The sequence below is a fragment of the Podarcis melisellensis genome (assembly GCF_964234715.1).
Source record: "Podarcis melisellensis genome assembly, chromosome: 1".
Lineage (NCBI taxonomy): Eukaryota > Metazoa > Chordata > Lepidosauria > Squamata > Lacertidae > Podarcis > Podarcis melisellensis.
The window spans coordinates 85,541,939-85,563,412 of NC_138528.1; the positions used below are offsets into that span (position 1 = coordinate 85,541,939).

General features: G+C 46.3%; 1 protein-coding gene across 2 annotated transcripts; it reads right to left on the reverse strand.

The window, feature by feature from the left end:
• Positions 1-2,130: 2,130 nt before the first annotated feature.
• On the reverse strand, positions 2,131-21,413 carry RUFY4 (RUN and FYVE domain containing 4). Of its 2 annotated transcripts, none has more exons than XM_081907963.1 (12): positions 21,265-21,413; positions 17,686-17,749; positions 17,293-17,399; positions 15,467-15,595; positions 14,220-14,326; positions 13,353-13,496; positions 12,680-12,743; positions 10,057-12,063; positions 9,016-9,122; positions 8,396-8,542; positions 7,772-7,903; positions 2,131-3,187 (listed from the first exon to the last, which is right to left on the reverse strand). In XM_081907963.1, the coding sequence occupies exons 2-12, from the start codon at positions 17,729-17,731 to the stop codon at positions 3,085-3,087; spliced, it is 3,093 nt and encodes a 1,030-aa protein (XP_081764089.1). In that variant the 5' UTR covers positions 17,732-17,749; positions 21,265-21,413; the 3' UTR covers positions 2,131-3,084. The 2 variants fall into 2 exon arrangements, with proteins under 2 accessions (XP_081764089.1, XP_081764090.1); XM_081907964.1 differs by lacking the exon at positions 21,265-21,413 and adding an exon at positions 20,730-21,218.
• Positions 21,414-21,474: the final 61 nt, after the last annotated feature.

Sequence of the window (21,474 nt, forward strand, 5' to 3'; positions counted from 1 at the left end):
GTCAGGCAAGCTGATAGGTTCCGCCTCTCAGCTGGCCTTACACGAAGGCAGCGTTTCATGCTTGGTGGCCTCAAAAAATGAACACAAGTTTTCAGCTGCAATTCATTCATTTCCAGCATTGTATTCTTGTTATAAAAAGGGCACCTAGACATTCTGTTGTTGCACCCATAACCTAGGTTTAAGGTGCCATTTAGCTCCTAGCTTTCGTATCTCAGTTTCTAATACTGCATCTGATCACCCTTGTAGAGGCATCCTGCTTTTTTCTCACCCAGGACAGGACACCTATTCTGAGATGGTGCCTGCTGTCTGTGCATCGTTTCAGCAAATAAATCATGCTTTGTCTCATTCTTCAGAGCTATTATTTTAATCATTTGCAAATGCCTGTAGTTTTCATCACTTCTGCAGTTAAGCAAACAAGGCTGCAACCCTATCCACACATTCTAAGTCAGTGGGGCTTCCTTCTGTGTAGACATGGTCCCTGCCTTTATATTTATTTAATCACCTGACAGGCCTAATACGTTTACAGGTACAGACTATGCTTCCTTCACAGGCTCTGCATTTCCTCTGCAGTTGCCACTGGGAAACCTCTTGCTTAAGAGATTTCATTGAAGCAGCCTTTTGCAAGAACAGCAGGAAGCCTGCAGAGGGGAACAAATGGTTGGCTAAGAGGCATCTCCCTTGCCCACTGTTGCACCCAGTTGCCTCACAGTTGCAGACAAGAGAGAAAGAGCAGGATGGAGGATGTGCTGAACGCACATTTTCTTATTCTTCAACTCTCTAGGGCCAAGTGCTTTTAGGCAATCTGTTTCAGCTAAGATTGCCATATCTTTTTTTTACCAGCTCCTCCCATGCTTTTTGATCGTGCTAGTCTTCATGCCATGGAAATCTTTGCAGATCCAGCTGCTGTTAAAAGCACAGAGGAAGAAAGGTGGTTCTCCATCCTGGTTTGAACTATGTGAAAGGCAGTATAGAAATATTGCAAAATATAAATAAACTGGAGTAGCCACTCCATTTTATGGGACTGGCACTATTTTAAAAAATAGGGCAGGGAAAAGCTTACAGGGGTTGCCAACCTTTTCAGGACAATGGGTCCATTTTGAAATCTGAGAAAGTGTCATGGACATAGTTCTTATTTCTCATAAGGCAAGGCTAATCAGGCTCCTTCTGCACAATGCATTTAAAGCAGAATCAGCCACTGCTTCCCCCAAAGAATCTTGGGAACTTGTGATGTCACTAGACCTTGCCCTGTGAGTTTTAGAGTTTGGATGCTGCTGACTTGACAACTCTAGGGAAGGATCTCTTGGGCAAAATGGGATGGTAACCAAGTCATGTAAACGGCCCATTTCAAGTGGTCACCAGGAAAAAGATTTGTGTGCCTCCACTCTAGTTTATTGGGTTGATCAAATTGAAGCCCTGGTTAGGCATGTGTTTGACTCTTGCAGCTTCTTTATATGAACATTAAGAGTGAGCAATAAAAATTGACATTCACATAGGTAAAGGTAAAGGACCCCTGACAGTTAAGTCCAGTTGCGAACGACTCTGGGGTTGCGGTGCTCATTTCACTTTACCGGCTGAGGGAGCCAACGTTTGTCCACAGACAGTTTTTCTGGGTCTTGTGGCCAGCATGACAGAGGCCGCTTCTGGCAAAACCAGAGCAGCACACAGAAACGCCATTTACCTTCCCGCTGGAGTGGTACCTATTTATCTACTTGCACTGCGTGCTTTCAAACCGCTAGGTTGGCAGGAGCTGGGATCGAACAACAGGAGCTCACCCCATCGTGGGGATTCAAACCGCTGACCTTCCGATCGGCAAGCCCAAGCGGCACAGTGGTTTAAACCACAGTGCCACCCACATCCCTCCTGACATTCACATAGAGAATATAATAGTGCATTTCAAATGCCACAGGTAGCTTGATCCACCAGCTTCTTCCCCCCCTTCTTTGCTAAAGTAAGGCATGGGGAGAGAGAAAGACTACATTTTAATGTCACTGTTTCTGCAGCAGCTGACACATATTGACATTTTTGTTGTTGTTATGGATTCCTTTGCTATTATAGAGAAACATAACACTACAAAATATGTTTTATTGCACAAAAAAGGAAGGAAAAGAACTAACACAAAAACCACCCAGATGATTTTCTTTAAAATTTAATTTCTGAATGCTCCACCCCATAAATAATCATTTCTTCCACAGCAATTACATGATTCAATTATGGATTCCAGTTTCCAATAGTGATCTTCAGAGTAAAAATAAAGTACAGTGAACTGGGAACATGACACCTGCCATCCATGGTGGCGATGGGGACTCCTCCCCTCCCATAATTCTTCCTGATCTTCCCAGCTGCCTCAGGAGTTCCCACCACCTGCAGTAGGAAACAGTACAGTAGGAAGCAAAATGCTTCCCTGGACTAGCTTGGGAATTTGGCGTAGCTGCAGCATTATCCCACAAAATTTCTCCTTCTGTGATGCTGCTGAGAGAGAAGAGGGCAACTGCTCATGAAGTCGCTCACTTTCAGATCCCATGTTTGCCAGCTTCCATATGCTCAACTTTAACGATGGACTCAGTTCATTGGGACAATGCCCTTATCCATGCTTCATGTGCTTGCTGTCCCCAGCACCTCCAACCAACCACAGCAACTGTTTGTTGGGTCAACACATGGTATTCCGCAAAGGAGAAGTTTGGGAAATATTCAGCTGCAGGGGCTGAAGGCAAATGGCTGAACTGAGTGCCTGGCTGCATGCCTCACAGAAACGCCAGATAAAAAGAGACTTCTAACTAATAGTGTTGGATCTGGAAAGAATGAGAGATGCTCCTACACCACTGGAACCCGCTGAATATTTAGAGTCATCCCTGATACAAATTTAATTTCTAAGCCGTTTATCATTACGATGTCCCTGACTGCCACCATATGCCCCTCTTCATTTGGAGGAGCCTGCAACCAATGCCCAAACAGAAGTCACATCCATTCCCAAACAGAAGTCACATCCATTCCCACATGACACTCAGGGAGGGAGCCATTTTCTGGACTTGCAGTGTCTGTACCACTGGGTGGAATGGGCTGCCTTGCTGAGACCTCTGAGTCTGGTCAGGTGCCCTGGCCATTTCTCTTCTGGTAGCAGGGAAGGCAGCAGCGCTCCTTGTGCCCGCTGCTCACCGAGCAGGCATGACACACCATGCTCCGACACAACCTGAGAAAGCGAATGAGAGAGTGCGCACAGGAAACCACTTTGTTAATGTTTATTAACGACATGTATGCTTATGCTTTATATAATGCTTCTTAAAAATATGTATCATATCTCTCAAATTCTGTCCTGTCCTTTTATTTTTGAAATTAAGTAAGCAGTGTTTTTAACCCAGTTGGACTGAAAATTTAAGTCGTGAGCTTTAAAGAGCAACATTTGATAAGAAATAGTTCTAGCCCTAGTGACAACAGGGCAACCAGAATGGAACAGTTACCTTTCTGTGTGTGTCTGCATGAGAGAGATTTCCCTTACAGAGGGCTAAGAAGCAAACAAGATTTGCTGTGCGTGTGAACTGTGATGCAAGCAATCTGCATTCTGCTACTTTTAAAATGCAGAAGCTGTGGGCCTATGCAAATGGAGGACATTCCCATGCATGTGGAGAGAACAATTTCAAGACAAGTTAAATCTGGATCTTGACAGAGAAGAATGCTGTTTTCACAAGTCAGTTGGCTTTATGGATTCTATGGGAAAGAACTTTTGTTCGTCAGGCTATGTGCCTATAAAAACAGATCCCTCTTAATGCCAATTTGGAGAAGACACCAATTCACAAAGAGGATTGCAAATTTGGAAAATAATTGCACAACAGAGATTTCAAAAGGCAAGATGTAGGGGCAAAGGAAGGCTAACTGGCACCCGGTGCGGGGGGTGGCAAACCACCTGGTGGTGCATGCACCGTATGTACAGCACATGCGCATGCATCATATGTACGGTGCATGCACGGCACCACTACGTGCTGCACATGCACCAACAGGCGGTTTGCTGACAGCGGTGCTTGAGTGCCGTATAGACGGCAGTGGGGTCCTCTGCTTGTGGTTGTAGCTCTGAGAGAGCTGGAGCTGCAAAGCCGCACGCAGCCGATGGCTAGCAGGTAGGCTTGCCTTGCCTGCCGCTTTGCAGCTCCCCCGTTTCCCCGGCTCGCTGTAGGCTTGGGAGTCGTGGGGGGCAGGGCCTGAATGTCACCCCCGTCAAGATGGCACTTGGAGTACGCTGTACCCACCGTACACACCTTGCTCCGCCTCTGGCAAGATGTGACCATGGCACTTCTTTCTCCCGCCTTACTTATTTTTCCTAATTTTATCAGGCTCCTTTGCCAGGACACTCTTTTCTGTATGTACTTCCTCACTCCTTGGTGTGTGTGTGTGTGTGTGTGTGTTTGCGTGTGTATTAGGGTTAGTGTGCTAGGTTGAGTAATTCCTTCACTTTAATCTCTATTTCTCCTTTTCAGTGTTTTTCTTCAAAAGGGTGAGAACATCCAAAGCTGTGTAACATTTTGTTAGGCAACAAAGTTTTGGACTTTCATTTTTGGTCTGGTTCTTTGTCCATATATTCCCTTGCAAGGGAAGACCTCAGGTTTTGGTCTGGTTGTTTATCTTTATATCCTTGCATTCCTTTTTCCGAAGAAAGCATTTCAGGCCTGATCAATTTTGGCAAGCAATGGGAGGGACCTCACCTTTTCATCCAGGAACCATACTCTAGTTTTCAGAGCCTTCACCACAAAGACCGCTACCACGTGAGAAATCTGTGGATCAGCGTCCACCAGTAAAAACTTTACTTGGTCCTCAGAATTGACTATTGATTTGGGAATGGCATCCCTGAAGGCCGAATAGATGGGACAATACAACATGTAATGTGTGAGATCCTCTTTGGTTCTCATATGACAAGGACATATACGCTGCTCTACTGGGATTTTTGCATATCTGCCTGACAGATAGGTCATAGGAATGGTTTGAAAACGGGCCATGGTGAAAGCTCTCCGAAGGGTGGGATTGGTGATATTCGCCAAGTAATTGGCGCAGGTTTTGGCTGTTTTCAGTCGGGGAAACCAGTGGGAGGACCCTGGGTTCTGTATTTTTGTGATATCTAACAGAGCATCTCTCTCCAGGATCCATTCCCGAACTTTGTCCGGGCTCCACAGTTTGAGAATATTAAACTCTGGTAGGGTGTATCTAACCAGGATCTCAGATAGGTTTTGACGCCAAGTGGTGTTCTTTTGAAGAGATACAAAGGCTTGTTTGGCCAATAAGATGTTTGAAGTGTTTGCAAGGTTGATGTAGAATCGTAGGAATCTTAAGTGGGCCCTGACAGACACAGAGGGTAATCCAACCTCCACCCTCAAGAAAGCTGCTGGGGTTCCTTGAGGAAGGCCTAGAATCCTCTTGAGATAATAATTTTGCAAAATGTCAAGCCATTCCAACAGCCTCTGGTTCCACCCCCAGAGTTCTATCCTATATAACATCTGGGGAATAGCTTTCCCAACAAAAGCTCTTAATGCCGGGATCACCAATTGACCTCCCCGGGTATGGAAGAAACTAAGCAGGACACCAATTGTTCTTCGTGTTAGGATGGTTACAGCCTTAAAGTGGGCTAACCAACTAGATGTAGCCTGGAATGTAACACCCAGATATTTAAAAAAAGGGCACTGTTCAATCACATGTTCGTCTAAAGGCGTGGCGAGCTCTACTGAACACCACAATTTTTGTTTTGTCATAGTTTATCTTTAGTGAGTTATGGGAACAGTAGGCTGCGATCCCCTCCAGCATGCTGCATAAGCCTCTTCGGGTGAGTGCCATGTATCTTCTTTCCTGAATGGTGGGGTTTTTTGGGGTAGTTTCCTTGCTGGGACAGCATGGCTTGAATTTTAGCTTATTTTTATAATTTTATTGTTTATCTTTTAATAATGTTTTATGGTATTTTGTGTAAAGGCATGGACCTCACAAATTTAATAAACTTGACTTGAATTTTGGCAAGCAGACCAAAGCTGTTATTTAAAGTTCACTACCCAGTTCCATCGCCAAACTGCAACAACCTGACATAAAGGGCAGGGCTAAAAATCCAGACCTGCTCTGAATAGTCATGATAATGCACTACACACATTATGACTAGGGGTCTCAAAAGCTGGAAGTGGCCTGGTCCTCTTGGATCATTGACAGGGCCTGTCTATAGATGCCTCTAGACACAATAAGATGGCAGGTGGCTGGCATGTCACCAGCACTGAACTTTCAGAGCATCTAGCTGCCCTGTAAACAAAGAGTTTATACAAGTTTTTAAAGGCAAGGGCAGGAGATTTAAAAAGTAGAGAGATGATAGATCTGATCGGGGATGTGTGTCCCATCAAGTTAGGCCTGCTAGGGAGCTGGAGACCCTTCATTAGTAAACAGCAGCTGTAGAAAGGAGAAGTCGTGATCCAAAACAAGACATTGTGGTTTTTACAAACAAGTGAGCATGGGAAGAACTGACGAGAAATGGGAAACATCATGTGAGACACAGCCTGGGCACCTGAAATTGTTGACAGCTAGCTTTCTCACACTATGGGATGATGGTACAAGGAAAAAGATACAAAAAGAGGCTTTTGAGATGGAGAGGATATGAGAGTGTGGTTTTAGGGTATTGCCACTTAATTTATGATGTGCTTGTTCACTTCTTTCAGGTGAAAAGTCCGAGTTGATCAGAAACTGAATATGAGCTGTGGTGCAGCTGACTAAAAAGCTAATGCAATTTGAGGCTGTAGTAACAGAAGAATGGTGCCTAAATCTCAAAAAAATGATCAGCCCTTTTTGCATCTGAGTGCCCTTCAATGATATGCATAACTTATCTAATATTACCAACGGAGATATACGTCAGCTCTCTCCAGAGGTCCCCGCATGCAAAAGGACACACTGGGATGTTCTGTCACTTGATGGTGTCACATTCTCACCTAAACCAAAGAGACCCATCTCTACCCATCTGCAGGGGTCCATCTGCAGGGGTACTTCACTGGGGAGGGCCATTCTCTGGTCCAGCCCCCTTTTCCCACATGCTGTGGGATCCAGTAGGGCAGAAAAACAGAACAGGGGGAGGAAAAAGCATAATTCCTGGCTAAAGTTCTGTTTACTCTTGACACATTTGCAGTGCTGGATTTATGTATAAGCTAAACAAGTTATAGCTTAAGGCCCCACTCTCTTGGGGCTCCCAAATTTTTTAAAGGAAAAAACAACTTGATGTACATTTCCAGAATATAAGATAAAAAAACAAATAAAACCTACATACAGCAACAGTGGCAAATGGCTTTAGATACCTACTAGGTCCATAAATTACCATGTAGCATATATTCAACACAAAAAACAGTGACAATTTGTTGTTGACAAAGGACAGCTGGACATATAAAGGGCCCCATTACCTTCAGTAGTTTAGGGCCTCATCAAACCTAAATCCGGCCCTGCACACTTGGTCCTCCTCACTGAACACAAGTTATTTCTTTTATGCAGTGGCTCTCCATTTGTAGAATGTTCTCCCTGGGAAGGCTCGCCTGGCACCTTCATTACACTGAACCAAGCAGCCTCTTCTCCCCGGCCTTTGGCTAATTAAACAGCCTATGCCATTTCAAATGTGTTTGTGGGAGAGGGACTATTGGTTTGTTCTTGTTCTTATCATGTATTTTGTGTTCTCATTTTGTATTTTTATGTTGTGAACTGCCCTGTGATCTTCAGATGATGGGCAGAATATAAATTTAATTAATAATAACAACAACAATAATAATAGGACAGACGTTACCTGCACTGGTATCGGCGCGACATGAGCCTGAAATCCTTTTTGCACTGAACACACACCCCTGGGTTCTGAGGAGCTGGAGATACTGTTGTGGAGGCAATGCCTTCTGTCTTTTGCCACAGGGCATCTTTTTCCCTGAAGAAGAAAACGGAGGACAGAGAAATTTACTTTTTCTAGCTCTATAGGCAGCTAATGACCGCCACCAGCCCATGACAAAAGATGGAGCCTTTAAAGAATTATAGATCATCTCTTGTAGCCCGTTGTCAATTCAAGAAATGCACTCAATGTGTTTTACAAGCTGACCCTATGCAGTTTGAAGTAACAATGCAGCTCACTCCCAGGAACCTATACATAAGATTGCAGCTGTATTGATCTTAATGAACTGAATACTATGCTTTGTATTGCTATTCTGTGGTGCTTATATGTGTGTTGCTCTTTATCACTGCTATGCAGCTGAGGATTCCAGCTGGGAAGATGAGACTCTGGCTGGTCTCTAGCATATCTAGTGTGTTTTGATCTTTGTGGAGTCCCCCCACCCCAGTCCCCTAGTCTGCATTTCCAAAGACAGCAGCATGAAGGGACTGCGGCTCCCTTCTCCTCTGCTCCTCATGGACTCAGTTTACTCACCGTAGTAACTCCAGCAGTTTTCCTTTCATGTTGCAAATGGTCTCCCCCTGTTCTGACAGCTCCCCTTTGTACCTCTTCTCCTTCTCCTCCGATTCCTGTCGGCTTTTCTCCAGCAAAAGCAGCAACTGTTCTTTTTCCTGCTGAGACCTAAGCAGGAGGAAAGGAAACTACTGAATACATACACACTGTGAACATCTGTTGTTTCGAACCACTTTAATTGCAATGGCCTGTTTCAAAGAATCCTGGAGTAATATATGATTTCTTCAGCATTTCCTTAACACAGGACCTGGAGCACCTGAAGGGCACTCACAATTCTTTCTTTGCAGCTGAATCACCTGACATTTTATGACATCAGGTGATTGACAGGTGATTGGCCAGATCTAGTTCCCTATCTCTGCTTTATAGGAGCACAGGAAACTGACTTACACCAAGTCAAACCAATGGTCCATCTATCTCAGTACAGTGACCGGTAGCAGTTCTGCAGGGTTTGAGGCAGGGGTCTTCCTAGTCCTACCAGAGATGGGATATGAACTCTTCTCCGTGCAAAGCACCTGCTCTCTCCCTGAGCTATAGCCCTTCCCTTAAACCTACCATCCAATGAAATAGGCTCATGCTCTCACCGGCTCAGCTGCTCCATCAGCTGCATCATCGTTTGTTCCTTGGCAGCAAACATTTGCTTTGCTTGCTGCACATCAGCCGTCATTTTCTTCAGATGGTGAGTTAGACACTGAGGGGAATCAGGTAAAGGGGGGGAGCACAATAGAAAATCAGTGGGTCCCAGTTAGAGAGATCACACAGACCCAGGAGCATGCAACTGTGGGGGTATTGCCAAGGCTTCAAATTCGACTGCTGCGTTTTCAAGGCTGTAGCAGCATCTGCAAAATGAAGTTGCTGGGGCAGCACTCCTTCAGAAAATGCCATTGGTAATGGCCTGCTAAATTTCAGAACTTACTTAGCTGCTTTTTTTGCCCAGCACTCTAAATGAGCCTATATTTTTGCTCACAATACTTTCTGGCCTGGAGCTTCACCAGCACACCAGGACTTTGCATAGAAAAAATGGTTTTACTTTTTTCTGATACACACGCTGTTTGTTCCTGTCTCCAATGTCCCCCCCCCCTGAAATAATGCTACAGAAAAACATAGCTTTTAAGTTAACGGTTTGATTTTATTTTTGAAAAAAATAAATCAGAATTAGGGGATTGGTTTTTAGAGACCAAATGTTTAGTTTCAATTTCCAGATTTGAGTATTGAAATTCAAGTTTTGTCACATAAATTTGAGGATTGCCTAAAATCTGAGTCCTAGATGAAACTCTAGATTCACCCCAAATTTAAGAGTTCAGCACCTGACATATAAAACTCAAACTTCATAGTTATTTTGACTTGCCATACATGTGAGCTAGTCAACATGGTGCCCACCATATGTGGTTGGACTCCAACTTCTAGCATCCCTGGCCACTGGCTACACTGGCTAGGGCTGATGGGAGTTGGAGTCCAACAACTTCTGGAGGCCACCACATTGGCTACCCCTTCCGCAGACTTTCTCTCACTGGAGAAGAGGGATGCCAGTTGCAGGCAGTGCCTCCATATGGTCAGGATCAGTAGCACACTGTTTCTCAACTATCATGTATCTTCACATTGTACATGGAACATGAGTCCCTTACCTTCCCATGGGCTTCTGCACTAGGCTTAGCACCGGCCCCTTTCTTGACAGGACTTGCCGCATCTTGCAGCCCATCAACCTGAAGAAACTCTGTGTTCATTGGCCGTGACCCTGCTCCTCCATGGCTGTTTTCCTCAGCAATGCCCCTCTTCCTGACCAGGTCCCTGCCTTTTTCATCTCTGGCCCTGCAGGCTGAGTCCAGCACAGTGACAGGAGGAGGCCATGTCCTCTCTAGAGCGCCTTCCTCCCTGGGCCATTCCCAGCCCTGCTCCAAGTCTTCGCTCAGCTGCTCCGCCATGTTTGTGGCCCACATCTTCTCCTGTTCCAGTTGTTCCAGTTGATTTCTCAGCTGCAGGCACTCTTCCCTTAGGGCTGAGGCCACTACTTCATTTGTCTCCTGCAAGGATGTCTGTTGTGCTTTGCTGGTGGCCTTGAGCTCCTCCAGCTCTTTCCGAAGCTGTGTAGCCTCCTGTGTCCGTCTGTCCAGAGCAGAAGCCATGCTCTCAGCTTGCATTGCCAAGGCCTCTCCTTCTTTGAGGGCTTGCTGCAAGGTGGCCCGCAGCTGCTGCCTCTCCTCTTGCAGTGTGGCCACCTCCTTTTCAAAAGTTCCCAGCTGGTTCCCTAGTTCCTGCAAAGTCCTTTCATGCCTGGCCTGCTCCTCAACAGCTTGACCTTCCAGCTGAGACTTCTTGCTGGCCGCTTCCTCTAAATGAGCCTCCAGCGTAGTGTTTTTCTCCAGGGCTTCCTGTAGCTGGGCCAACTGGCTATTCAACTCTCTTTGCAAACCCTGAGCTGCTTCTTCCTTGACCCTTAGGACCTTCACTTGCTCCTCCAGAGATGTCCGGAGAGTGGCAACATGCTCCTGACATGCCGACAGCTCCTTCTGAAGGTCCTGAACCTCTAGTTTTGAAAACACCAGACTTTTCTCCTGGGACACCAGAGTTTCCATAAGAGTCTCCTTCTCCCTCTCTAGTACCTGTATCTCAGCAAGGCTCCTCTCCAATTTCCCCCTTAGAGGACCCCATTCCAACATGGCTGGATGTTCTTCCCTTTCTGCTGCCCTGCAGCTCATGCCTTCTGGCTGCTCCTCATTCATTCCCAGCTGGCCACCTTGGCTTTTCAGAGCTACCACTTGGGCTTCCCACTTCTCCAAGCTCTCTTCGCACACCTTCAGCTTTTCCTGCAGGACCTGACACCGAGAGACCAGCTGCTGGCGCCTCAACTCTTGGGCCTCAATGTCTGCCAAGTGCTCCCTCCTCTCTGTCTCCAGAGAAATCAGCCTTTGCTCTGCCTCCTCTAGAGACCTCTCAGCGGCATCTCTCTTGGACCAGGCCTCCTGGCATTCACCAGTCAGGTTGGCAACCTTGTCCTCTGCCTCCCTGAGGGCCTTGATGGTTTTGGCCAACTCCTGCTGCTGTTTTTCCTGCTCTTCCATCTTCTCCTTGTGTTGCTGCTCATGTTTTGCCCGCTCCTCTTTCAGAAGCTGGTTTTCCTCCAAAAGGGCTAGTCTCAGAGATGCATTCTCCTCTTGCTGCTGGGCCAACTTTTGCCGCAGAGCAGCAAGCTCCCACATCAGTGTTTTGAAGTCCTGCTTCCACCTGGTGTCACCTTCAGTAGGTGGCCTCTCCATCTTTCCACACAGGCAGTGATCTGAGGGATGAAGCAGGGAACATCGTTCCTCGATGGAAGAGATGCTTCCTGGCTGCTCCTTGCTCAGCTTCTCCACTTGGGTCTGCAGCTCACCATTTCCCTTCTGCACCTCCTTGCCAGCAGCTGGATCCGCCTCCATAAAATGACTCAGCTTCAAGAGAGCACCCATCTGCAGCAGACTGTTCTTCCTGCTTCTCCAGATGCCAACCCATTTCTCCATGGAGTTTTCCAGCCCAGTACTGAGTCGATCATCAGCAGTTGGCTCAACAGCATGTTGGTCACTAGTGGTTCTTGGCGAGCTCTCATGAACTTTGGTGGCCCCTTGGTGGTTCCCGCAGTCTCTGTTTGAGTTCCCAACCTATGGTCAACAAACACATAAATTGTTTGGTACAGAGTGATGGGATAAGGCTGGATCCTAAGAAATTAGAATATTATCAATGGGTGCTAGATTCAAAAGTTGGTTCACAGCCAGGAATAAAGGCCTCTAAACTACTGTGAATGAAAAAAGTGAACAAGAGGCTGAACAACAATCTAAGGTTTGCCAAGTTAGGAGCCCCCTCCCTTTTTAATGCGAGGTAAGATAAAGACAGACACAACATTTGTAAAGTAATGAGGACAGGTTTTGAAGTGCCCCCAGAGTGTTTAATACAAATGTACCCTTTCCTCTCTTAGTGTGAGCTCCACAAAACTGGCTCTGCACATCTGAGGTGAGGAAAAGCCAGCTGTGGAGAGTGTTGATTGGCTACAGCCCATGCCACCACCAAGACATGTTTTCCTAAACCAGGAATGGGGAACGAGTGACCACCACAGCTCTCCTGTGTTTGGGCTGGGAAGGGGTTGCAGGTTCTAGATCAATTTTCATGACAGGGAAATGAAAAGCTCTCAAGGTACACCAGTGAGCCAAAATCATTGCTGGGCTCTTAGGGCAGGAAGTATTTTGCAATGGGATAAGCAAGGAAGTGGGGAATATGTACCTCAGAGGGTGCTTCCTTCTGCTTGGAGTGCATAGAAGCTGGGTTGGAACATCGTGGCAAAACCCTGGAAGAGATCAGAGCAGCAGATTTGCAAGGATGCTGATGAAATCAGTATTAGCATCCAGAGATGCACTTAGCCTGTACTAGAAAGTGGGCTTTTGGCAGCTTCAGCTCTCTGGGATCAATTACTAGCTGAAATCAGACAGGTGTCTCCCATGATGATATTTAGGTGCCTAAATGAAGACATTTTTGTTTAGGAAGGCTTTCCCGGAGGTGTAGCCCAGTCGTTTATGGAAGGCCAATTTTGTGAAATTGTTTTGTTATTTTTAGCATTTGTATGGCTGTTTTCACTGTTTTAGTTTGCTGAACTGATTCTATTAGTGCAGAGCTTGCATCTCAGTACTTTTTTCTGTTTCTACGAGGTTTACCACTTCCGTGGCTTCATGCTGTGAAGCCGCCTGCAAAATAACAGAAGCTTAGCAGTAGCAGAACAAGACCTGAACCAAATGCTCTGGTGCGAAAACCTTTGAGGAGGGAAGAGCACCTTCTGCTGGTGACAACATGCAACAAAGCCCCTCCCCTCACCCGCTTCCTTCGATTGCCTTACTCAGAAAGCTTAGAGTGGGGAGGCTGTATCTGCATCCATGGAAAATAAGCAGCACCTGCTACTCACTCAGAGACCACGGGCCATGCAGCATCCAGGTCTGCTCTGCGCAGGGCCAGATGAAAGGCCATGCCATCCAGCTCATAGAGGAAGCCCAAGATGTCCGTCCACAGCTTTCGATCCAAGAAAGGGCTGCGTGCGTAGTACCACTCACTGCAAAGAGCAAACCATAAATACATACATAGCAGAGACTTTAAACAAACTCATTGTGCTGGGGGACTCTAACCTTTTGGGGCCCAGGTGCACATTTGGAAATCTAAGAAAATGTCCTGGGTGCCACAAAATGCTCATCTCACAGAGCAAAACTGGCGATGCTCAAACCTCCCCCTTCCCCAAACCAAAAGATGACAGCAACAATGGGAAAACTAGCTACATGAACTTCCAAACAAATAACACAGATGCATAAAAGCAGCTGGCCCAAATAAATGCATACATAATTTTGTAATGCTGTTATCTTAAAGTTAGTTTGTTTTTTTAAAAAAAGTTTTATATATTCCACTTTTACTAAGATAAGTTGCATGCTGTTTCAGAAACATTTATTGGGAGGTGGTTTATAAATCCTTAAATGAATGAATGAATGAATGGAAAATAATAACAACAACCACCTGCCAACTTTCTCTAAGGCATAGAAGTCTTACTATTTTGAAGAATAAAAAACTGGGAGGGGCAGAGAGCCTTGGCAGCTACCAGGAGTGCGTGTGTGCATCTCAGGGCACTGTGGTGCCCACAAGTGTCCCCTTGGAGATCCCTGTGCTATCCCAACTTCCCCATCGTTTTGCCCTTTTCCTTTGCACTATGAGGATAGTGTGCAACCTTGTTTTCCTGCATCACAAGCTTCCTCTCCCACTGCCATGCCACTTTCACTCAAGCTCTTACCTGATGACTTCTGGCTCCATGAAACAAAGCTGCAAGGTCTCCGCCAGCTGCCGATGGACCAGGCAATAACGAATGAAAGCACGGCCCTTTCCCACGGCTGTTTTCAGCTACCAAGGGAAACAGATTCACATTCAAAGGTGGGAAAGCCTCCAAGAGTTGCCCTATTCATTAGGTGATTCTTTATTGACACCATTTCTACCCCATCTGGCCTGGCATAAATTCTGGGTTTGGGGTTCAAGAGGAACAATCAAAGGGCTATGCCCACTGCCCCTCTGCATTTGCTGCCTGAGGCGGTCACCACACACTGCCCAATGCTAGGGCCAGCCCTGAAAATATGGCATGATTTCCCTGTGATTATTCAGCAATTCTTTTATATACTGTTTATACTATGCTCCAATGCAATCCGTAGTGGTTCATTAAAAGGGCACACCTGAGCTTTCCCCAACCTGGTGCCCTCCAAATGTTTTGCACTACAACTCCCATCAGCCACACCCAGCCCAAGGCACCAGATTTAGGGGAGGCTTCCTTATCAAATAACCCCTAAGGGATGTTTGCCTTTGTTCATATGAGCATCCTTTTGATTACTAGAACAAATTATGTGCAGCATCTCCCTGATTCCTGGTCCCTGCTCTGCAGGATCTCCTTCGAATGAGAAGCACTGCCTCAGGCAGATCCTGTTGACAAGAGACAGTGCCATCACATCGTACTTCTGGGTGGGGAGCATAGCCAGGATTTATTTTAGGGCAGGAATGGGTACATGTGAAGAACTGGGGAAGGACAAAGGGAGACATGGGCGTAGCTGGGAGGGCAGACTTTATTTTAGGGGGACAGAACCAAGTTACCTGTGATGCAATTGGTTGGTTTATTAAGTATTTTTCTTTATTTACTTGATTGGGGGGCAGTTGCCCCCCTGGCTATGCCCATGTCCCCCTTTCTCGTCCCCCAATTCTTCACATGTACCCATTCCTGCCCCCAATGCTCACAAGTTGTGGAAATTTATCCCCACAAAGATGCATCTGGAACATTTATTGTGTAGTTTTTGTCATACACTGAAGGTGCAGCTCTGGCCTCTGACAACACAAGATGCAAATTTGAGGATCCACCCTATTCTCTTGACTGTTTTAAACTGTTTTTCACATTGTATTTTAAAATGGTTGTAACATGCCCTGGGACCATATAGTGAAGAATGAGTAAGAAATTGAATAAATAATAGTGGCGATACTATTAATAGTATCAGCCAATCTTACTTTGTCGAGGGAGGTGACATGTTGCACCCCTGCATGCACACCACTGTGCAGCCTGGTCAGGATTCGGCTCAGGAAGTCCCAGTAATCTTTCCTTTGCCCAAAGAGGTTTCTCTTTTCTTTCAGATCATACTATAATGACCAGGCAGAGTGGGGGGAAAGCAAAGATAATTTTTATTTACTCATTTCCAGTAGTATTTGAATCCCACACCCAACAATTAAAAAGCAACATGCTGAAAACTCTGGCAGCATTAAGATAAATTCAACAGTGTAAACAAGTTTTGATGGATGCAATAATGGAATACTGAATGGTATATATTTTTTGTAAAATATGCAGGGATTTGTGATATGTAAAATGAACCAAGGAAAGAAAAGAAGGGAAGTCACTGATATCTTAAGAATGTAAAATGAGTATTTTAAATTGTAAAACAGAAAACTTAATAAAATTATATACAGAGGTACCTTGGTTCTCAAACGCCTTGATACTCAAACAACCTGGAACCCAAACACTGCAAACCTGGAAGTAAGTGTTCCAGGTTGCAAACTTTTATCGGAAGCTGAACATGCTCAATTTTGAGTGTTATGCTTCCGTTTTGAGTGCCACACTTCCGTTTTGAGTGTTAAGCAGGCCTGTCTGTTTTTGTGTTTTCGCAGCTCTCTTTTGTGTTTTTGTGACTGTGTGGAACCCAGTTCAGCTACTGATTGATTGTTTGATTGCAGTCCATTGTTTATTGCTTTCATTTTATGGATCAATGGTTTCGTTAGATAGCAAAATTCATGTTAAATTGCTGTTTTAGGGGTTGTTTTTAAAAATCTGGAACAGATTAATTAATTTTGCATTACTTTCTATGGGAAAGTGCACCTTGGTTTTGGAACACATTGGTTTTCGAACAGACTGCTGGAACGGATTAAGTTTGAGAACCAAGATACCACTGTATATTTAAAAACTCCCAATTAAAATGCAACACCAATCAATAAAGCAACAAGAAGTTACACAGATGTTTCAGTTGCCACCAGTAAAACAACAGACGAGGATACACAGCAACACCACTGCAAGGTTCCATGGATAAAAATGTATGGTTCCAAGAAGCCTGAGAAAATGAAGAAGTCTTCACCTGCCACTGGAAAGAGGCTAAGATAGGCTCAAGACCAGTCTCTCTAGGGAGGGGCATCCACCAAAAAGGCGCTTTTCACAGTAGCCGCCCATCACACTTTCAAGCCTCCCAAGATCTTAGGGTCCAGGTTTGCTCATGTGGATGTTTTACTGCTTTAAATTGTTGACTTGCCTCTGGATACCAGTTGCTGGGAATTGCAAGCAGGGTGACTGCTGCTGCAAACTGGTCCCGCCTGCAGGTTTTCCATGGGCATCAGGTTGCCTATGGTCAGAAGAAGTTGCTGGACTGGATGGACCTTTGCCCTGCTCCAGCAGGACTTGCCTTGTGCTCTGACCTTCTTGTAAGCTGCTCCAAGCATTGTGACTGCATTGTGTGGGCAGGGCATACATTTGCTTTTGAAAGAACAATAATAGCTAACTAAGTTGGGCCCTTTGCATTCATATTAATGGGCTGCAGTTGCAGCACAGAAAAAATAGAAACGAACAAAAAACCTGCCCTCTCAGATATTTATCACTCAGCTTAAGATGACACAACCTCGAGGATCACCCGCACTTTGCTACAGAATGCAGAAAAGGTTCGTGGGAAGAGCAGCACCAGAGCAGGGCAGCATGAGTCACATGCTGCAGACTTTGTGGGTGCACCAACATAAGCTGCAGTTTGCACGATGTCTGCTTCTATCACATCATCAACCCAAGTCTGTTAGAGGTTTCTTACCTGCAACAGGAACTCCAACTGGGCACAGAATTGTTGTAGCTCCCGACTCCCGTCTGTCACCGGTAGTCCCTGCTCCTGGTAGTTTTTGTTTAACTTGGTCACGGTATCTAGATAAAGAAAGGGGTGCAATTAAACCACATTCCAAAGCATTAAATGTTCCAGCCCTGCTACCCTACTACGCCCTGTAATGCAGGGCAGAACAATAGGTTTATAGCCAAAATAGCATCTCTGGGAAACAAGAGGGAGATATCTGCAAGCACTGGGGAACCCAGAGATTTGGAGGTGCACATGATAGTTAACACAAGAGGGGAAAGACCCCCAAATCATGTTTTGTATGCATGCGCTCACATGGAGGAAAGGGAAGAAGCACATAAGAAAATCATGTGCACTTACTCTTTAAGTCCTTGACCACACGAAGAATCTCTTTGTCACTGGCCATAGCTCTGCCTCAGCTTGCCTACAAAGCAAACAACCATTCATGAGGAGAGGGGTGGAGAGCCTTTTTTGTCCCCTGAGCCCAAGTGTAGCAAGGTTAAAGGTAAAGGACCCCTGGACAGTTAAGTCCAGTCAGAGGCGACTATGGGGTTGCAGCGCTCATTTTGCTTTCAGGCTGAGTGAGCTGGCATTTGTCCACAGACAGCTTTCCAGGTCTTGTGGCCAGCATGACTAAACCACTTCTGGTGCAACGGAACACCGTGATGGAAACCAGAGTGCACGGAAATGCCGTTTACCTTCCCACCGCAGCGGTACCTATTTATCTACTTGCACTGGTGTGCTTTCGAACTGCTAGGTTGGCAGGAGCAGGGACAGAGCAACGGAAGCTCACCCTGTTGCGGGGATTCGAACTGCCGGCCTTTCGACTGGCAAGCCCAAGAGGCTCAGTGGTTTAGACCACAGCAGCACCCTGGGCAACAAACAAACAAACAAACAAACAGGGGGAAATATGCACATGGTTGGCTATTACTTGCAGCAATGCTCCGCCATGCTCACGGGAAGGCAATATATCATGCTGATGACATTTGATGGTGACTAGCACTACTGCAATGCTAAAGGAAAAACCTGGTGTGCATTTTCCCTGCATCCAGAAAGGACCCAAGATTCTGAGCAATCATTCCTTCCCTAAATACACAAGGAACTAAAGCAACTAGTTTCAAGTGGCCAGAATTGACCAGGCCAGGCCTTTCACAAGGATGTCATCTGCAACTGTAGTGGTATTTTCTGTAGCCTTACCCAGCCCACAATACAGCCATTTGCTTACACCCCCCTAAGAATCATGCAAGCTTTAGTTTAATACTCACGTAGCTACATTTCCCAGGATTCGGTGGGGGGGGGGGAGAAGTGCTTTAAACATGCTTTACATGTACCGTAGGTATACACTTTTCTTTTCTAAGGCATCTCTGTGGCTCCTTCCATACAGGGCTGTTGTGAAGAGGTGGACTAGGGGACCTGAGCCTTGGGTCTTTTGTGCTGGGGCCCAGACCTCCTGCCTCCTCCCCACACTTTTGAATTTTTTTTTTTAACATTGCTTACAGGACAGCTAAAAATTCTATGACAAAGAGACTGCTGGTGAAACCCAGTCACTCACCCTTCCACATGTTAATAATTGAATGGAGTGGGGAAGGAAATTTTGTGTGCGTGTGCATGTGAGAGAGAGAGAAGGAGAGAGGGAGAGACAGAGAGAGTCACATCTATTCTCAGGACCAACTCTGGAGTGGGAGGAGAAAAACAAGAACACCACTCCCAAAATTGCTCTAGAAAGCCAAACAAACATGCCATTCCTCTCCAGCCATCTAGCACACTTTTCTACTCATAGCTTTGCCTGAGAAATGCTGGCCACACAATAGCAACTGCTACCTGTTTCTCTCCTTTGCCAAAACAGTTGGTACTAAAACAAGTCTTGTGTGCAGATACATGAATTTCCGTATGCTCTCATGCAAAAGTCGAATAGGTCTCAGCTCTAAAGATTCTCTTACATCTAAGCTGAATATTCCCTACTTCCTGAATCCGTGGGGTGTGGGTCTAGCCTGAACACACTGTGGTGTGGTGGGCCCTGACTCACAGACACCTCGTTTTTTTCCTGCAACGAATTGAAAATATAATGCTTCAAGAAACTTGAGAACTAGCCACGGTGTCTGCGTGAGATCTTCAGCTTGAGATATCAGGGCAGATTTGAGAGTTTTATGCAGATGAAGCCTGCCTCCTGGCACCCCTTGGCCCTTTCCCTGATTTCTCTGCCCTCCTTGGACAAAATCCCACCACTGAACACTGCTACCTATGTCCTGTGTAGCCAGAGGACTGGAGCTCCCACACATACCTGGAATGAGAGGCTGGATCTCAGCAGAGCACTGCATTAAGCGCTGGTCTCTGTCCTGGTGCCTCAGGACTCATCTGTTTGAGCTCAGGGGCATCTGCTGGCAGCTTCCTCTTTCCTTTGCAAGTCATTGCTTCCCAAAGGCAAAGCATATGAGGAAATCCCCCTGGATTCCAGACAAGGCAGCAGGGGAGGAGGCCTCAGCCAGCAGTGCCCTGCCCACAAGCTACTGTTTCTGGAGTTTAGCCTTAAAAGCAGTGCCGTATTTACGTATAAGCTAAACAATCTATAGCAGGCTTCCTCAACCTCGGCCCTCCAGATGTTTTTGGCAGGACCAGTGGTCAGGGATGATGGGAACTGTAGTCTCAAAACATCTGAAGGGCCAAGGTTGAGGAAGCCTGATCTATAGCTTAGGGCCCCACTCTCTTGGGCCCCCTCAAAAAATTTAAGGGGAGAAAAACCTGGATGTACATTTCCAAAATATAAGATAAAAAACAAATAAAATAAAACCTACATACAGCAACAGTGTTTTGTGTTGCATAGGCTCCTTAATAGCTTAATAATCATTTCACTATTAATATACTACTTCTTAATTGTATTTCACAGATACCTCTGGTTGCAAACGGGATCTGTTCTGGAGGCCCGTTCGCAACATGAAAAGAATGCAACCCGCAGTGGCGCGTCTGCACACGCACGGGTTGTGATTTGCCGCTTCTGCGCATGCGCGTGATGTCATTTTGCACGTCTGTGCACACGCAAGCGGCGAAACCCAGAAGTAACCCTTTCCGGTACTTCCGGGTCGCCGCGGGATGCAACCTGAAAAAATGTAACATGAAGCAAACGTAACATGAGGTATGACTGTACTTCTTCTTAATTGTATTTCAGTTCAACAATGGTCCATAAATTACCATATAGCATATATTCAACCAGTGGCGTAGCGTGGGGGGTGCAGGGGGGCCGGCCGCACCGGCCGCAACATCTGGGGGTTAGGGGGCGCAAATCCACGGGTTACTTGCCTTGCCCCGGGTGCTGACAACCCACGCTACGCCACTGTATTCAACACAAAAAAACCAGCGACAATTTGTAGTTGACAAAGGACAGCTGGACATATAAAGTGCCCCATTACCTTCAGTAGCTTAGGGCCTCATCAAACCTAAATCCGGCCCTGCTTGCAAGCCCCGATTCAAATGCCACAGCGCGGCATTCAGCCCTCGACGGGCAGCCTCGTAGAGAGGAAAGGGAGCAAGACGCCAGGACCGAAAGAAGGGCAAAGCCCTGCTGATCTTTCTCTTTCTCTCTCTGTTCACACACACACTTTCTCTTTCTCTCTCAAAGCCGGATGACTTGTGCCCTTGTGCCAAAGAGGGGGAGCATTTATCCGGTGCTCAAAATTGCACAGGAACCGAAACTGACTACACCGGAGATACAAACTTCAGCGAAGCCTCTTGCAAGTATCAATGAAGGAGTCCCAACAGTGGAAGATTATTTGCGGGGCGAACGGGTTGTGTGAAAGCGACAGGGGGCTCCACTCTCCCGTGTAAACACTCTCCCGAGCGCAGGCGTTAGGGTCACAATATGGGCCCGGCACTTTGCAATGGCGCGTTGTGTGAGTGTCCCTCGTCTAGGGCAAAGCCAAGCAACAGCCTGGCTGTGAGACTCACCCTCCTGCCTTCGCTCTCCGATCCTTGGCACAGGAGAGGAAAAAGCAGACTCCGCCTCTCCCGACCTGTACCTGGGGACGGAAACCAGGAAGCAACGCCCACCTTGGCGCAAGGCGTTCCAACCAGCGCCTTTTCCGCAACTGGGGCTGCGGGCGCGCAGCCACCAAGGCTTCCCCTAAGAGGAAGGGCCAAGTCAAAGAGCCGTGTGTG